This window comes from Rhinoderma darwinii, chromosome 5 (genome assembly GCF_050947455.1).
Source record: "Rhinoderma darwinii isolate aRhiDar2 chromosome 5, aRhiDar2.hap1, whole genome shotgun sequence".
Taxonomy (NCBI): domain Eukaryota; kingdom Metazoa; phylum Chordata; class Amphibia; order Anura; family Rhinodermatidae; genus Rhinoderma; species Rhinoderma darwinii.
In genome coordinates this window covers 342,778,756-342,795,060 of record NC_134691.1, presented here as the reverse complement: position 1 = coordinate 342,795,060, position 16,305 = coordinate 342,778,756, and the positions used below count along the sequence as shown (strand labels likewise).

Here is a 16,305-nt window from a genome sequence, read left to right as displayed (position 1 = left end):
TCTAATTTATATTTCCTGACTTATTATTTTTGTATCCTATCGTTATAGTCGTGTTATCAAGTGTGAAAATAATTGCAGCAGCTAAACAGTCAATGGGGCAGAAACAGCTACAAACCCCCGAACCGAGGCACCAGTCCTAAACCACAGACCGTCACACGTCTATCACGTAGCGCCACCTGGTGGACACCACCGGTCCTTCCTAGTAGAAGTCCGCCAGCGGATTTGAAATCAATTCTATTATGAGATCTCATCAGACGTAGCGTTGTGACTGGACATACTGGGGGTTGTAGTTGTGAACGGCTGCCCTGCACACGATAACAGTCACGGGGGACGCAGCCAGTGATGGTCTACGTCTATGAGAAGAACTCGCTGCCCAGAACACGGACATCATGGAGGAAGAGGTTTTATGTTACAGAGAGAATTTCACTCCAGTTATCACCACAACCTTCATATTAAAATATAGATTATCCTAAACAGAAGCGCGCCCCTCCCAAGCCGGGCAGAAGTGCGGCCCACCAAGCGCAGGAAGGCGTAATATTCATATATACACAAGTCTCGCCCACGTCGTCTTCAAAGCGCCGGCGCCCTTCACATCGACATTTCTTCAGCCACCACTTTCTTAATCTGGTCCTTCAGGAACGCCGACTTCTGCCACTCCGACTTCAATTCCTGCCACTCGTAAAAAGGCACCTGCGGAGAAGTGAGAGGTGGGCAATGAACGCAGCGGCCATGACAGATCAGAGCGAATGCTTAGGGAAGGCCGCCATAACAGTGTAAGGAGGGTACAATTCCTGCCAACCTCAAACTCCCATGCAGGAAGTGACAGCAGGAAGTGACAGCGAACAATGTTGTCAGACCTGCCTCAGTAACGCCTGCCCAAATGAGAGACTGGCGCCATCAGCCACGAGGACTGCAGGCATCTAAGCCTTAGAGGGCACTGGAGATGACAGAGATGATAAATTTTACTATACCAGGCAACAGTGGTACGCACCTCCACCACCAAGAAGCCGGCAGCACGCAGGTGTCGGCGGCACAGCGCAAACCAGCCCGTTAACTCTTTAGTGCGTAAACAGAAGTTGGAGAATTCCCAGCTCTTCACAGCGAACCTGACGAGAGGAAGAAAGCCGGTGACTGGAGTCCCTGCAATCAGTCCACGGACGAGACAGGACGACAGGATAAAACACCCTCAGTAAGAGAAGCAGCGCAAAAAAAACATCAGGATTACTCAGTGAAATGCCCCCTGCAGGGGAAGTGAAGCATTACACACCATGCATTAAAATCGATAGGCCAAGGCAGGTTACCAGATGCAGAGACACCCCATGCCGCCCCTCTGCTCTGGATAAGGCGGTGGTCACGTCGGCGTCAGAGGCTCTGCTGGAGGTCTCAGATCCGGTCAAAAATGCAGGACAAAACAGCGCAGCATGCCGGCGGACGCCATTATAGTCATTGCGGCTCGTCAGGTGCCGGCGATGTCCATATTGCGATGGATCCATCACTGCCAGTTCTCCATTGCTCTGCTCTTATGAGCAGAACAACGGAAATATAGAACGCAGATGTGAACAGAGCCTAAAAGAGAGGAGTCCACAGCAGGGAAGGATCCCCTCTATTATACCCACGTCCCCCAACAGCGCACGGATAGAGGTGGTATAAGGAAGACGGTTCAGGGTCTGTTCTCACCTCCTCGCTCCGTCCGGTAAGGCATTTGTCCCGTTGCTGTGCAGAACGTGCGGATCCTCAAAATTTCTTAAAGCTAAAGGATTATTTTCAGAGTCTAAAACAAACTCGGCATCTTAAACAAAGGAGGAAAACAAATATTAAAACAATTGAATTAAAAGATTTCATTTTGGCTTTAAGACGACACCCAAACCAACAATCCTACATAATCTCCAACACAAAACACAACTGCACAAATAAAGGACACAAAGTCTTACTGTTCACATATAGAACTCAGCTACATATACAGCAGAGTCACTGTGTACTGATCCCGAGTTATATCCTGTATTATACTCCAGAGCTGCACTCACTATTCTGCTGGTGGAGTCACTGTGTACATACATTACTTATCCTGTACTGATCCTGAGTTATATCCTGTATTATACTCCAGAGCTGCACTCACTATTCTGCTGGTGGAGTCACTGTGTACATACATTACATTACTTATCCTGTACTGATCCTGAGTTATATCCTGCATTATACTCCAGAGCTGCACTCACTATTCTGCTGGTGGAGTCACTGTGTACATACATTACATTACTTATCCTGTACTGATCCTGAGTTACATCCTGTATTATACTCCAGAGCTGCACTCACTATTCTGCTGGTGGAGTCACTGTGTACATACATTATATTACTTATCCTCTACTGATCCTGAGTTACATCCTGTATTATACTCCAGAGCTGCACTCACTATTCTGCTGGTGGACTCACTGTGTACATACATTACATTACTTATCCTGTACGGATCCTGAGTTACATCCTGTATTATACTCCAGAGCTGCACTCACTCTTCTGCTGGTGGAGTCACTGTGTACATACATTACATTACTTATCCTGTACTGATCCTGAGTTATATCCTGCATTATACTCCAGAGCTGCACTCACTATTCTGCTGGTGGAGTCACTGTGTACATACATTACTTATCCTGTACTGATCCTGAGTTATATCCTGTATTATACTCCAGAGCTGCACTCACTATTCTGCTGGTGCAGTCACTGTGTACATACATTACATTACTTATCCTATCCTGTACTGATCCTGAGTTACACCCTGTATTATACTCCAGAGCTGCACTCACTATTCTGCTGGTGGAGTCACTGTGTACATACATTACATTACTTATCCTGTACTGATCCCGAGTTATATCCTGTATTATACTCCAGAGCTGTGCTCACTATTCTGCTGGTGTAGTCACTGTGTACATACATTACTTATCCTATACTGATCCTGAGTTATATCCTGTATTATATTCCAGAGCTGCACTCACTATTCTGCTGGTGGAGTCACTGTGTACATACATTACATTACTGATCCTGAGTTATATCCTGTATTATACTCCAGAGCTGCACTCACTATTCTGCTGGTGGAGTCACTGTGTACATACATTACATATCCTGTACTGATCCTGAGAAAATGAAAAAATGGAGCGGTGGCGATCATGCGTAGTACGGCTCTATTCATATGGGGCGCACAGGGATGGCCAGGTAAGTGTATTTTCAGAATCGGGGGGAGTCCCACCAATCAGATATTTATCACCCATCGGTGGATAGGGGCTAGATATGGATTAAGGGAAAAACCCCTTTAGTTCTATATGTAAGCTGTATAAACGGATTAAACACAAGAAATCACAGGGGGGGGGGGGGGGGGCGTTTCCTATTACGGGTCGGGGGCTTCTTCCTCCTGCCCTGATATCAGTACATTAGAGATGTGAGGTCATCAGGTGTCTGTAGTACAATATATCCCCACATGTCACCGCAGAGAACGTGAGGCCCATGAACTACAACATTGTGTAGCAGCCCCAAGGCCAGGAGTCACCACTTCCCCGGTGGTCCTGAATTTGACGAGGCTGCGGATATTAACCGCGTGTGTGCGTGTGTGGGGGGGGGGGGGGTGGCTGTTCTGTGCCCCAGTAATATCAGGGCTGCCCGTATACAGCTCTGCGTGTCAGTATTTAGTGCACTTGTATTCATGAACCAGTAGGCTCGGGCTGAACACATCCAGGAGCCCCAGGTGTCTTACTGTCTAAACATCTTTCTTCTGAGCCCAAGTGGAAGTGAAAACACTAATATAGTGACCCTGTAGAAAGTGACCCGTGCAGCAGGGGGCGCCGTTCTTACCTATGTGATGGCCGTAAGCCGTCGTCACGTTGAAGCTGCACGTGTCCTGGTCAGGGAAGACGTCCCGCAGGGCGTTACTTATATCACTCTGTAGAGAAGACCGACTATTGCCTCCCGCCGGTGGAGTTACAGCGCTGACCGGGCCGAGGGGAAGGAGGGGCCCCCGATACTCCGGACACTCCAGACGAGCGCTCGCATTTATGTGCGTTAATTTCAGGCCGTAGTTAGAGGATTTCTTGGAAGCCTTCCCTATAAAACACGGAAAAGATGATGAAGGTTTTCCGACTGTATGAAAGTAAAAAGTAACGGGCCGTGGAAGTCACAATCACATGGGGACAGGAAGCTGAGATACATGGTGCTGCTTGCTGGGTCTGCAGCCCCTCTAAGAGTTCATTAACCCCCTACTCTGGAGTATTACAGTCACTAGTGAACAGGGAGGAGGGGGATGCAGCCGAAGCCGCTCACTCATTGTCTGTGAGAGGGAGGAGACATATGATTGGCTAAGAGAACACAGCACAGCGATGACATCACACCAGGAAGGAACAGAGAGAAAGATGCATTTTAAAAAGACAAAAAATAGGACCGGTAGGTTAGACGCATCACCCGCTGCCCTACATCACCCGCTGCCCTACATCACCCAACATCTACAGATGCCGTCATTTGGGAATATCGCGGCGCTTTAAACTTGCAGATCCACTATTTGGCTTGTAGAAGAAAAAAAAAAAATGGTCACTATGAGCTCTACACAGCCCTAACAAACAGCTCCACAGATCTCAGCTTCCTGGACCCTTCAAAGGACAACATGAGGACGAAGGAGGATTTTCTTGGGATTATCTGCAATCACACCTGCATTTTTGGGTTTTGGAGGGGAATTAGACATCAGCTTACCCAGAAACTGGTCGTAGATCTGTGGCTCCAGCGCCTTCTGAAGAAAAGCCGGGGTCACGAGCTGCAGGACGCACAACGACCACACCAAGTCCACCAGCATAGAGGGGCTCAACGAATCCAGCTCCGTGCTCAGACGCTGCACCACCTGCAGAAACACAAAGCAAGTCACATCAGTACAGGACAAGTAATGTGCACAGTGATCACCAGCAGAATAGTGAGTGCAGCTCTGGAGTATAATACAGGATGTAACTCCGGATCAGTACAGGATGAGTAATGTAATGTATGTACACAGTGACTCCACCAGCAGAATAGTGAGTGCAGCTCTGGAGTATAATACAGGATATAACTCAGGATCAGTACAGGGTATGTAATGTAATGTATGTACACAGTGACTCCACCAGCAGAATAGTGAGTGCAGCTCTGGAGTATAATACAGGATATAACTCAGGATCAGTACAGGATAAGTAATGTAATGTATGTACACAGTGACTCCACCAGCAGAATAGTGAGTGAAGCTCTGGAGTATAATACAGGATATAACTCGGGATCAGTACAGGATAAGTAATGTAATGTATGTACACAGTGACTCCACCAGCAGAATAGTGAGTGCAGCTCTGGAGTATAATACAGGATGTAACCCAGGATCAGTACAGGATAAGTAATGTAATGTATGTACACAGTGACTCCACCAGCAGAATAGTGAGTGCAGCTCTGGAGTATAATACAGGATGTAACTCAGGATCAGTACAGGATCAGTAATGTAATGTATGTACACAGTGACTCCACCAGCAGAATAGTGAGTGCAGCTCTGGAGTATAATACAGGATGTAACTCAGGATCCGTACAGGATAAGTAATGTAATGTATGTACACAGTGACTCCACCAGCAGAATAGTGAGTGAAGCTCTGGAGTATAATACAGGATGTAACTCAGGATCAGTACAGGATAAGTAATGTAATGTATGTACACAGTGACTCCACCAGCAGAATAGTGAGTGCAGCTCTGGAGTATAACACAGGATGTAACTCAGGATCAGTACAGGATAAGTAATGTAATGTATGTACACAGTGACTCCACCAGCAGAATAGTGAGTGCAGCTCTGGAGTATAATACAGGATATAACTCCGGATCAGTACAGGATAAGTAATGTAATGTATGTACACAGTGACTCCACCAGCAGAATAGTGAGTGCAGCTCTGGAGTATAATACAGGATGTAACTCAGGATCAGTACAGGATAAGTAATGTAATGTATGTACACTGACTCCACCAGAAGAATAGTGATTGCAGCTCTGGAGTATAATACAGGATGTAACTCAGGATCAGTAATGTAATGTATGTACACAGTGACTCCACCAGCAGAATAGTGAGTGCCGCTCTGGAGTATAATACAGGATATAACTCAGGATCAGTAATGTAATGTATGTACACAGTGACTGCACCAGCAGAATAGTGAGTGCAGCTCTGGAGTATAATACAGGATGTAACTCAGGATCAGTACAGGATAAGTAATGTAATGTATGTACACAGTGACCCCACCAGCAGAATAGTGAGTACAGCTCTGGAGTATAATACAGGATATAACTCAGGATAAGTAATGTAATGTATGTACACAGTGACTCCACCAGCAGAATAGTGAGTGCAGCTCCGGAGTATAATACAGGATATAACTCAGGATCAGTACAGGATAAGTAATGTAATGTATGTACACAGTGACTCCACCAGCAGAATAGTGAGTGCAGCTCTGGAGTATAATACAGGATGTAACTCAGGATCAGTACTGTAATGTATGTACACAGTGACTCCACCAGCAGAATAGTGAGTGCAGCTCTGGAGTATAATACAGGATATAACTCAGGATCAGTACAGGATAATTAATGTAATGTATGTACACAGTGACTCCACCAGCAGAATAGTGAGTGCAGCTCTGGAGTATAATACAGGATGTAACTCAGGATCAGTACAGGATAAGTAATGTAATGTATGTACACAGTGTCTCCACCAGCAGAATAGTGAGTGCAGTTCTGGAGTATAATACAGGATGTAACTCAGGATCAGTACAGGATAAGTAATATAATGTATATACACAGTGACTCCACCAGCAGAATAGTGAGTGCAGCTCTGGAGTATAATACAGGATGTAACTCAGGATCAGCACAGGATAAGTAATGTATGTACACAGTGACTCCACCAGCAGAATAGTGAGTGCAGCTCTGGAGTATAATACAGGATGTAACTCAGGATCAGTACAGGATAAGTAATGTAGATACACAGTGACTCCACCAGCAGAATAGTGAGTGCAGCTCTGGAGTATAATACAGGATAAGTGATGTAATGTATGTACACAGTGACTGATCAGTACTACGAAATCCTGTGATGTCATCGGGTGTCTGTAGCACAATTTTATCCCCATATTCTGTGTGAAAGAATGTGAGGCCCATGAACTACAGGTTAGTTGTGGCAGCCCATTGGCCAGGAGTCGCCATCGTTTAGGCAATCCTGAATTTGACGAAGCTGCGGACATTAAAAAGGGGTTGTCCAGGGCGGGGGTTGTTTTCATACTGATGACCTATTCACAGTTTATGATCGGTGGGCGTTTGACACCCAGCCAGGTAGACGGAATAGCTGACCGTGCAGGGTCCGGGTGTCGGACCCTCACCCACCATACACTGATGACCTATCCTGTGGATAAGTCATCGGTATAAAAAACAACCCCCGCCCTGGACACCCCCTTTAACCCTTGTATAACGCACCAGCAGCGGCCCCTTACCATACTGAAGAACTCCTCCTGTTGGCTCGGCAAGAAGTTCAGATGCGCAAAGGACAGGATGATGCTGGAGAGCTGGGCGGGCATGAGCGAGCTGCTGCGCTCTAGACAGGCCTGGAACAAACAGCAATCAGTGTTACTACCGCGCAGACAACGCATAGTGTGAACACGCCGATAACTTGGAGCAGGAACGTCATCACAGCGGCCCCACCACCACGCCGAGCGTTACCAGTGGCAGGTTAAAGGGGGAGGGGGGGGCACAGCTTATTGTAAATAGAACAATTATACAACAAAGGTCTGCAACTTAATAAACTATCTCACTATTGATAAGATCTTGGCTCACTGTCAGTGAATGGAACATTCTTATTTACCTTTAGAGCATGGAAACATCTACAGACCTAAAACTCACAGCTCAAAGTTTGTTACAATTGTATCCAGTACAGACGATCCTGTGATATAAACAGCCCGGACTCCAGACTGATACACTGTAACAAACCATCAGGACAGGATTTGTGCCCTGGAAGTGTCGGTTGCGCCAATTATCCCCGACGTCCACATGAAGGGGTCGGGGCCCATGGAGTCCTGTTCCTGTTGCAGCTTTCACGGCCAGCAGACGCCACTGCGCAGGAACTGCTGAATTTGACAAGGCTGCGACCAGCACGGGACTAAAGACGGGACTCACCTGTGCGATGGCCTCGCAGAGCGGAAGGCTGAAGAATCGGAGGGTGGAAAAGGACCGGATGCAGCCAGTCATCTCCTTACTGCTCAGCGCCGGGACGCGGGGCAGGAGGTCGGACGCCATCTTCTGTAACAGCGGATGTTGGCTGAAGTTCAGCTTCGCTGTAAGATAAAGAAACGGCAAAGAGCAGCCGAACATTATAATGTGGTCAATTATATAATGATCCGGGACTCCGGGGGGGCAGCAACCACGGTCCCGGGGGAAGGGACTATCATTATCGGGGGTGTATAGAATGCCCTTATTAGCTGACAGTAGACACCCGGCACATTGTGAACATGCCCCCCTGCTCACCCCCCTGTAGGGGCAAGAAAAGACCCCCCTAAATGTGAGAATAAGAGCACGTACCCCGTGATTGGTAGGAGGGGAGAGAACATGAGGCAGTGTTACTGTACAGGGGGCGATGACTGTAACAGTTCAGGCTGTTTACCTCAGAGAATGGTCTAGACTGGACACACTGTAACAAACCCTCAGCTGTGAGAAGTATTCGGTCAGGACAATTTTTCTGCCTCTGTATAAGCCATTGTACGAACAGTGTTCCTAGTCACTGACTGCACGCGGAGATATTGAAAACGGTGAGAAATGCAAAGAACTTCTTTCAGTAACGAGCAGTTAAACAAGGTCTACAGGTCGTCACTGGTCAGATTTCCGCCAGCCGGGTGTCTGTAGCGCAATTTTATCCCCATATTCTGCGTGAAGAACGTGAGGCCCATGAACTACAGGTTTGCTGTGGCAGCCCATTGGCCAGGAGTCGCCATGGAGCGGGCAGTCCTGAATTTGACGAAGCTGCGTCCCGGTCCCTATACAAACAATGAGGCCACGTGACCGCGTCTTACCGTAAGCGTACGCCAAATCCACGATGACGGACGGGCACAGTTCTGCGTTCCGCTGTACCAGGTGGAAAGACAGCGCCCTCAGTATGGGCAGAGAGCGGCAGTTCTGGGCGGCCAGGGCCACGGTGATGGTGCGAGACTCTTCGGGGGTGAAAAGTTCTGCATATTCGAGCACCTAAAAGAGAAGAGAGTCTACCCATCAGTGGCTGAGCTGCAATACCACACATGGCCTGTGGACCGGTGAGGCGCTGTTTCCACCATATTGTTCTAATCCTGGACCACCCCTCTTTTTAGAGAACATCCACCCAAGGCCTTGAACAGGACGACACAACCATAGAGGCGCAGTGATGTATGGAAGTCGTTTCGCATGGATTATTCGGATGCCGGATTATTGGAATTTTACTGTAAATCTACGTGGATTAGACGTTACACACGTTCCCGCTCGTCCGCACACACCCGATTTATTGTGTGGCGCCATCCTTAGACTTTCTACTTTACATCTAAACACATCCTGCAAGCAACGATTACCTGATCATCACATGTAATGCTCCAGTCACATCCAGAGCTGCATTCACAATTGTGCTGCCTATAACTAGACCCACCAGCACTGCGCTGACAGACATCCTGACAGTTTAGCGGACACCCCGTAACGCCCGTCCCTCTCACAGAGCGACTACAGTACAGACGCCGCTATACACACTACACCTCCCAGAATGCGATGCAGCGGGGTCTGTAGCCTGGACACTCTACCTTGTCTTCCATTCTTTCCAGCAGCGTCCTGGACACTTGGCTGAGGCTGTAAATCACGTTCACCAGAGTCCTCGTGTCCTTCACTTCAGTCCACCTCAACTCCACGTTCTTCGCCAGGTCAAAGACCAGCGCCTTCTGCTCCTCCGTCTGGGCGTACGGAAAAACGAGCCGCGCCAGTCGCCCCAACAACTCAACGCTGAACTTCCTGAGGCGCCATCGGACTTCCGTCTCCACGGAGCGCAGGGAGTGGTTCTTCTCGTCCACGCGGAGCGCGTACAGACTTCGCAGCAGGCTGACGAGCCGCACGTTCCATATCGCCTGGATCTAAACCGGAAACCAAGAAAAGATCATTCACCGCGACAACCGCAGACGTTCTCCCCGTACAACGTCCTAACAGGCTTTGTGTCTCAAGTCTTAACCAGGGTAAACATTTCTGCTTGCTGTCAATGAATGGAAATATTTTATTTTACACCTCAAAGGCTGAGAAGTTGTTTTGGCCTCTAGTCCTGCTCGTTGCAAATACAGCAGCGACACAAATCGTGCTCTGATGGTTTGTTGCAATGTATCAGTCTGGAGTCTAGACTGGCAGCTCTTACATACACTGACACATTGTAACAAAAAAAAAAAATAAATAGACAGACGAAAAGAAAAATCACCGGCCCCCCCATGTAGGAGCCTCACCTGTCTGTTCACCGCGCTCAGGAGTTCCCCGAACCTCTTATCATTCACCACTTCCGCTTTATTTGCGTCCGTCACTTTGGCGATCTGACTAATGATGGCGGCCGCCCGGTTCCCGTTCTTACAGTGATCGGCGGAGATCTGAAGCAATTCCTCCGGCCCGGACATGGACTGAATCATTGACAGAAAATCCTTCTCATTCTGCCCGTTCACACTCGGCTTCAGCGCCGGGAGACCGTCCGTGTATCCGCAGCGGCCGGAGGTGTGGAGGGGCGAGGGCCGGGGGAGGGGCGAGGGCCGGGGGAGCGCCGCCTGGATGGGGTGACCGGCTCTGACGCATTCTGATAAGATGGAGAAAGACGAGGACTGGAGAGAGGGCGACGCCGCCAGCAGACGGGAACAGCGCTGGATGAGACGCGCCGCCATGTCATCGGGGGGAGGTCGTCACTTTATCATCTGCAAGAAAATATTAAAATCAGGGGGAAAAAAAACAAACCGAAAAGCTGCAAAAAAACAAGAAAAAGTGTCGGCCAAGAAAACCCGGAACATGAATAATTGTCTGAGGAGAAGACGGAGCCCGAGAGGGGACAGGAGCCGCCATCTTGTCTGGAGCTTTGTGTCATCCTCCACATCATCACCGGCACAAGAGCAACAAAGACGGAGCCAGCAGCGGATCTACACAGCTCTGAACCCCAATATCCAGCACTAGAGGGGGGCCTGCAGTATTGGGGGGATCCTGACACGCTGCAGTATTGGGGGGGATGTAGAGGGGGGATCCTGACACGCTGCAGTATTGGGGGGATGTAGAGGGGAGATCCTGACACGCTGCAGTATTGGGGGATGTAGAGGGGAGATCCTGACACGCTGCAGTATTGGGGGGATGTAGAGGGGAGATCCTGACACGCTGCAGTATTGGGGGGATGTAGAGGGGAGATCCTGACATGCTGCAGTATTGGGGGGATGTAGAGGGGGATCCTGACACGCTGCAGTATTGGGGGGATGTAGAGGGGAGATCCTGACACGCTGCAGTATTGGGGGGATGTAGAGGGGGGAGATCCTGACACGCTGCAGTATTGGGGGGATGTAGAGGGGAGATCCTGACACGCTGCAGTATTGGGGGGATGTAGAGGGGGGAGATCCTGACACGCTGCAGTATTGGGGGGATGTAGAGGGGGGATCCTGACACGCTGCAGTATTGGGGGGATGTAGAGGGGAGATCCTGACACGCTGCAGTATTGGGGGGATGTAGAGGGGAGATCCTGACACGCTGCAGTATTGGGGGGATGTAGAGGGGAGATCCTGACACGCTGCAGTATTGGGGGGATGTAGAGGGGGGATCCTGACACGCTGCAGTATTGGGGGGATGTAGAGGGGAGATCCTGACACGCTGCAGTATTGGGGGGATGTAGAGGGGAGATCCTGACACGCTGCAGTATTGGGGGGATGTAGAGGGGGGAGATCCTGACACGCTGCAGTATTGGGGGGATGTAGAGGGGAGATCCTGACACGCTGCAGTATTGGGGGGATGTAGAGGGGGGAGATCCTGACACGCTGCAGTATTGGGGGGATGTAGAGGGGAGATCCTGACATGCTGCAGTATTGGGGGGATGTAGAGGGGGAGATCCTGACACGCTGCAGTATTGGGGGGATGTAGAGGGGGGAGATCCTGACACGCTGCAGTATTGGGGGGATGTAGAGGGGAGATCCTGACATGCTGCAGTATTGGGGGGATGTAGAGGGGGAGATCCTGACATGCTGCAGTATTGGGGGGATGTAGAGGGGAGATCCTGACATGCTGCAGTATTGGGGGGATGTAGAGGGGGAGATCCTGACACGCTGCAGTATTGGGGGGATGTAGAGGGGGGATCCTGACACGCTGCAGTATTGGGGGGATGTAGAGGGGAGATCCTGACACGCTGCAGTATTGGGGGGATGTAGAGGGGGGATCCTGACACGCTGCAGTATTGGGGGGATGTAGAGGGGGGAGATCCTGACACGCTGCAGTATTGGGGGATGTAGAGGGGGAGATCCTGACACGCTGCAGTATTGGGGGGATGTAGTGACACGCTGCAGTATTGGGGGGATGTAGAGGGGAGATCCTGACACGCTGCAGTATTGGGGGGATGTAGAGGGGGAGATCCTGACATGCTGCAGTATTGGGGGGATGTAGAGGGGGGAGATCCTGACATGCTGCAGTATTGGGGGGATGTAGAGGGGAGATCCTGACATGCTGCAGTATTGGGGGGATGTAGAGGGGAGATCCTGACACGCTGCAGTATTGGGGGGATGTAGAGGGGGGAGATCCTGACACGCTGCAGTATTGGGTGATGTAGAGGGGAGATCCTGACACGCTGCAGTATTGGGGGGATGTAGAGGGGAGATCCTGACACGCTGCAGTATTGGGGGGGATGTAGAGGGGGAGATCCTGACATGCTGCAGTATTGGGGGGATGTAGAGGGGGGATCCTGACACGCTGCAGTATTGGGGGGATGTAGAGGGGGGAGATCCTGACATGCTGCAGTATTGGGGGGATGTAGAGGGGGGGATCCTGACACGCTGCAGTATTGGGGGGATGTAGAGGGGAGATCCTGACACGCTGCAGTATTGGGGGGATGTAGAGGGGGGAGATCCTGACACGCTGCAGTATTGGGGGGATGTAGAGGGGGAGATAGTGACATGCTGCAGTATTGGGGGGATGTAGAGGGGGGGATCCTGACACGCTGCAGTATTGGGGGGATGTAGAGGGGGGGATCCTGACACGCTGCAGTATTGGGGGGATGTAGAGAGGGGAGATCCTGACACGCTGCAGTATTGGGGGGATGTAGAGGGGAGATCCTGACATGCTGCAGTATTGGGGGGATGTAGAGGGGGGATCCTGACATGCTGCAGTATTGGGGGGATGTACAGGGGGAGATCCTGACACGCTGCAGTATTGGGGGGATGTAGAGGGGGAGATAGTGACACGCTGCAGTATTGGGGGGATGTAGAGGGGAGATCCTGACATGCTGCAGTATTGGGGGGATGTAGAGGGGGGATCCTGACACGCTGCAGTATTGGGGGGATGTAGAGGGGAGATCCTGACATGCTGCAGTATTGGGGGGATGTAGAGGGGGGATCCTGACACGCTGCAGTATTGGGGGATGTAGAGGGGAGATCCTGACACGCTGCAGTATTGGGGGGATGTAGAGGGGGAGATCCTGACACGCTGCAGTATTGGGGGGATGTAGAGGGGGGAGATCCTGACACGCTGCAGTATTGGGGGGATGTAGAGGGGAGATCCTGACACGCTGCAGTATTGGGGGGATGTAGAGGGGAGATCCTGACACGCTGCAGTATTGGGGGGATGTAGAGGGGGGGATCCTGACATGCTGCAGTATTGGGGGGATGTAGAGGGGGAGATCCTGACACGCTGCAGTATTGGGGGGATGTAGAGGGGGGAGATCCTGACACGCTGCAGTATTGGGGGATGTAGAGGGGAGATCCTGACATGCTGCAGTATTGGGGGGATGTAGAGGGGAGATCCTGACACGCTGCAGTATTGGGGGGATGTAGAGGGGAGATCCTGACATGCTGCAGTATTGGGGGGATGTAGAGGGGGAGATCCTGACACGCTGCAGTATTGGGGGGATGTAGAGGGGGAGATCCTGACATGCTGCAGTATTGGGGGGATGTAGAGGGGAGATCCTGACATGCTGCAGTATTGGGGGGATGTAGAGGGGAGATCCTGACACGCTGCAGTATTGGGGGGATGTAGAGGGGAGATCCTGACATGCTGCAGTATTGGGGGGATGTAGAGGGGAGATCCTGACACGCTGCAGTATTGGGGGGATGTAGAGAGGGGATCCTGACACGCTGCAGTATTGGGGGGATGTAGAGGGGAGATCCTGATATATTACCCGCATGTTGGCTCCGGCCTTCTTACCTTGCAGCGTGCAGATCCACTTCTCTGACCTCCACAGTAAGAACAGGAAGCCGGCGCTTTACCCACGTCACTTCCGGCTGAGGAAAACTATTACCGGCCGCACCTCCGGACTCCAGAAACATGGCCGCTTCAGGAGCTAAATACGAAAGGTGCGTGGCGGCCATCTTTATTAAGGGCACATGATTAGCGTCATCTTGTCATGGCAGACACTTTTATTAAAATGATCACAGATGAAATTACGTCTTGACCATAGAAACAAACCATAGAAACAAACCATAGAAACAAACCATAGAAACAGACCATAGAAACAAACCATAGAAACAGACCATAGAAACAGACCATAGAAACAGACCATAGAAACAGACCATAGAAACACACCATAGAAACACACCATAGAAACAGACCATAGAAACAAACCATAGAAACAGACCATAGAAACAGACCATAGAAACAGACCATAGAAACAGACCATAGAAACAGACCATAGAAACAGACCATAGAAACAAACCATAGAAACAAACCATAGAAACACACCATAGAAACAAACCATAGAAACAGACCATAGAAACAGACCATAGAAACACACCATAGAAACAAACCATAGAAACAGACCATAGAAACAAACCATAGAAACAAACCATAGAAACACACCATAGAAACAAACCATAGAAACAGACCATAGAAACAAACCATAGAAACAAACCATAGAAACAAACCATAGAAACACACCATAGAAACACACCATAGAAACAGACCATAGAAACAAACCATAGAAACAAACCATAGAAACACACCATAGAAACAGACCATAGAAACACACCATAGAAACAAACCATAGAAACACACCATAGAAACACACCATAGAAACAGACCATAGAAACACACCATAGAAACAAACCATAGAAACAAACCATAGAAACACACCATAGAAACACACCATAGAAACAAACCATAGAAACACACCATAGAAACAGACCATAGAAACAAACCATAGAAACAGACCATAGAAACACACCATAGAAACAAACCATAGAAACAGACCATAGAAACACACCATAGAAACAAACCATAGAAACAGACCATAGAAACACACCATAGAAACACACCATAGAAACAAACCATAGAAACAGACCATAGAAACACACCATAGAAACAAACCATAGAAACACACCATAGAAACAGACCATAGAAACAGACCATAGAAACAGACCATAGAAACAAACCATAGAAACAAACCATAGAAACACACCATAGAAACACACCATAGAAACAGACCATAGAAACACACCATAGAAACAAACCATAGAAACAGACCATAGAAACACACCATAGAAACACACCATAGAAACAAACCATAGAAACAGACCATAGAAACACACCATAGAAACAAACCATAGAAACACACCATAGAAACAGACCATAGAAACAGACCATAGAAACAGACCATAGAAACACACCATAGAAACACACCATAGAAACACACCATAGAAACAGACCATAGAAACAGACCATAGAAACACACCATAGAAACACACCATAGAAACAGACCATAGAAACAGACCATAGAAACACACCATAGAAACAAACCATAGAAACACACCATAGAAACAAACCATAGAAACAGACCATAGAAACAGACCATAGAAACACACCATAGAAACACACCATAGAAACAGACCATAGAAACAAACCATAGAAACACACCATAGAAACACACCATAGAAACAGACCATAGAAACACACCATAGAAACACACCATAGAAACACACCATAGAAACACACCATAGAAACACACCATAGAAACAAACCATAGAAACAGACCATAGAAACACACCATAGAAACAAACCATAGAAACAGACCATAGAAACAGACCATAGAAACAGACCATAGAAACAGA

The 16,305-nt window shown here is 49.0% G+C and overlaps 1 protein-coding gene and 4 non-coding genes across 5 annotated transcripts; all 5 read right to left on the bottom strand.

Moving 5' to 3' along the window:
• Positions 1–387: 387 nt before the first annotated feature.
• LOC142652261 (FAST kinase domain-containing protein 4-like) lies at positions 388–14,497 on the bottom strand. The gene is made up of 11 exons (XM_075827910.1): positions 14,408–14,497; positions 10,489–10,941; positions 9,808–10,131; positions 9,061–9,232; positions 8,171–8,328; positions 7,492–7,602; positions 4,723–4,867; positions 3,835–4,083; positions 1,678–1,789; positions 992–1,106; positions 388–690 (listed from the first exon to the last, which is right to left on the bottom strand). Exons 2-11 carry the CDS (start codon positions 10,909–10,911, stop codon positions 589–591), a joined length of 1,911 nt encoding a protein of 636 aa, XP_075684025.1. The 5' UTR covers positions 10,912–10,941; positions 14,408–14,497; the 3' UTR covers positions 388–588.
• On the bottom strand, positions 3,436–3,568 carry LOC142654767 (small nucleolar RNA SNORA5). The gene has a single exon (XR_012849107.1). It is a non-coding gene; the product is annotated as a small nucleolar RNA SNORA5 (small nucleolar RNA).
• On the bottom strand, positions 7,106–7,240 carry LOC142654766 (small nucleolar RNA SNORA5). Its single transcript, XR_012849106.1, has one exon. It is a non-coding gene; the product is annotated as a small nucleolar RNA SNORA5 (small nucleolar RNA).
• LOC142654769 (small nucleolar RNA SNORA5) lies at positions 8,010–8,141 on the bottom strand. Its single transcript, XR_012849108.1, has one exon. It is a non-coding gene; the product is annotated as a small nucleolar RNA SNORA5 (small nucleolar RNA).
• LOC142654765 (small nucleolar RNA SNORA5) lies at positions 8,882–9,015 on the bottom strand. The gene has a single exon (XR_012849105.1). It is a non-coding gene; the product is annotated as a small nucleolar RNA SNORA5 (small nucleolar RNA).
• Positions 14,498–16,305: the final 1,808 nt, after the last annotated feature.

What these genes read in the sequence shown, in the direction of transcription:
- LOC142652261 (XM_075827910.1), bottom strand. Translation starts at nt 10,911, where the DNA reads ATGGCGGCGCGTCTCATCCAGCGCTGTTCCCGTCTGCTGGCGGCGTCG. An exon ending in AGGAGGAGTTCTTCAGTATG is followed by an intron (nt 4,868 to 7,491) that starts GTAAGGGGCCGC and finishes GTGTTTCTGCAG; the next exon opens with GTGGTGCAGCGTCTGAGCAC. An exon ending in GGCTTACGGCCATCACATAG is followed by an intron (nt 1,790 to 3,834) that starts GTAAGAACGGCG and finishes CCTTTGTTTAAG; the next exon opens with ATGCCGAGTTTGTTTTAGAC.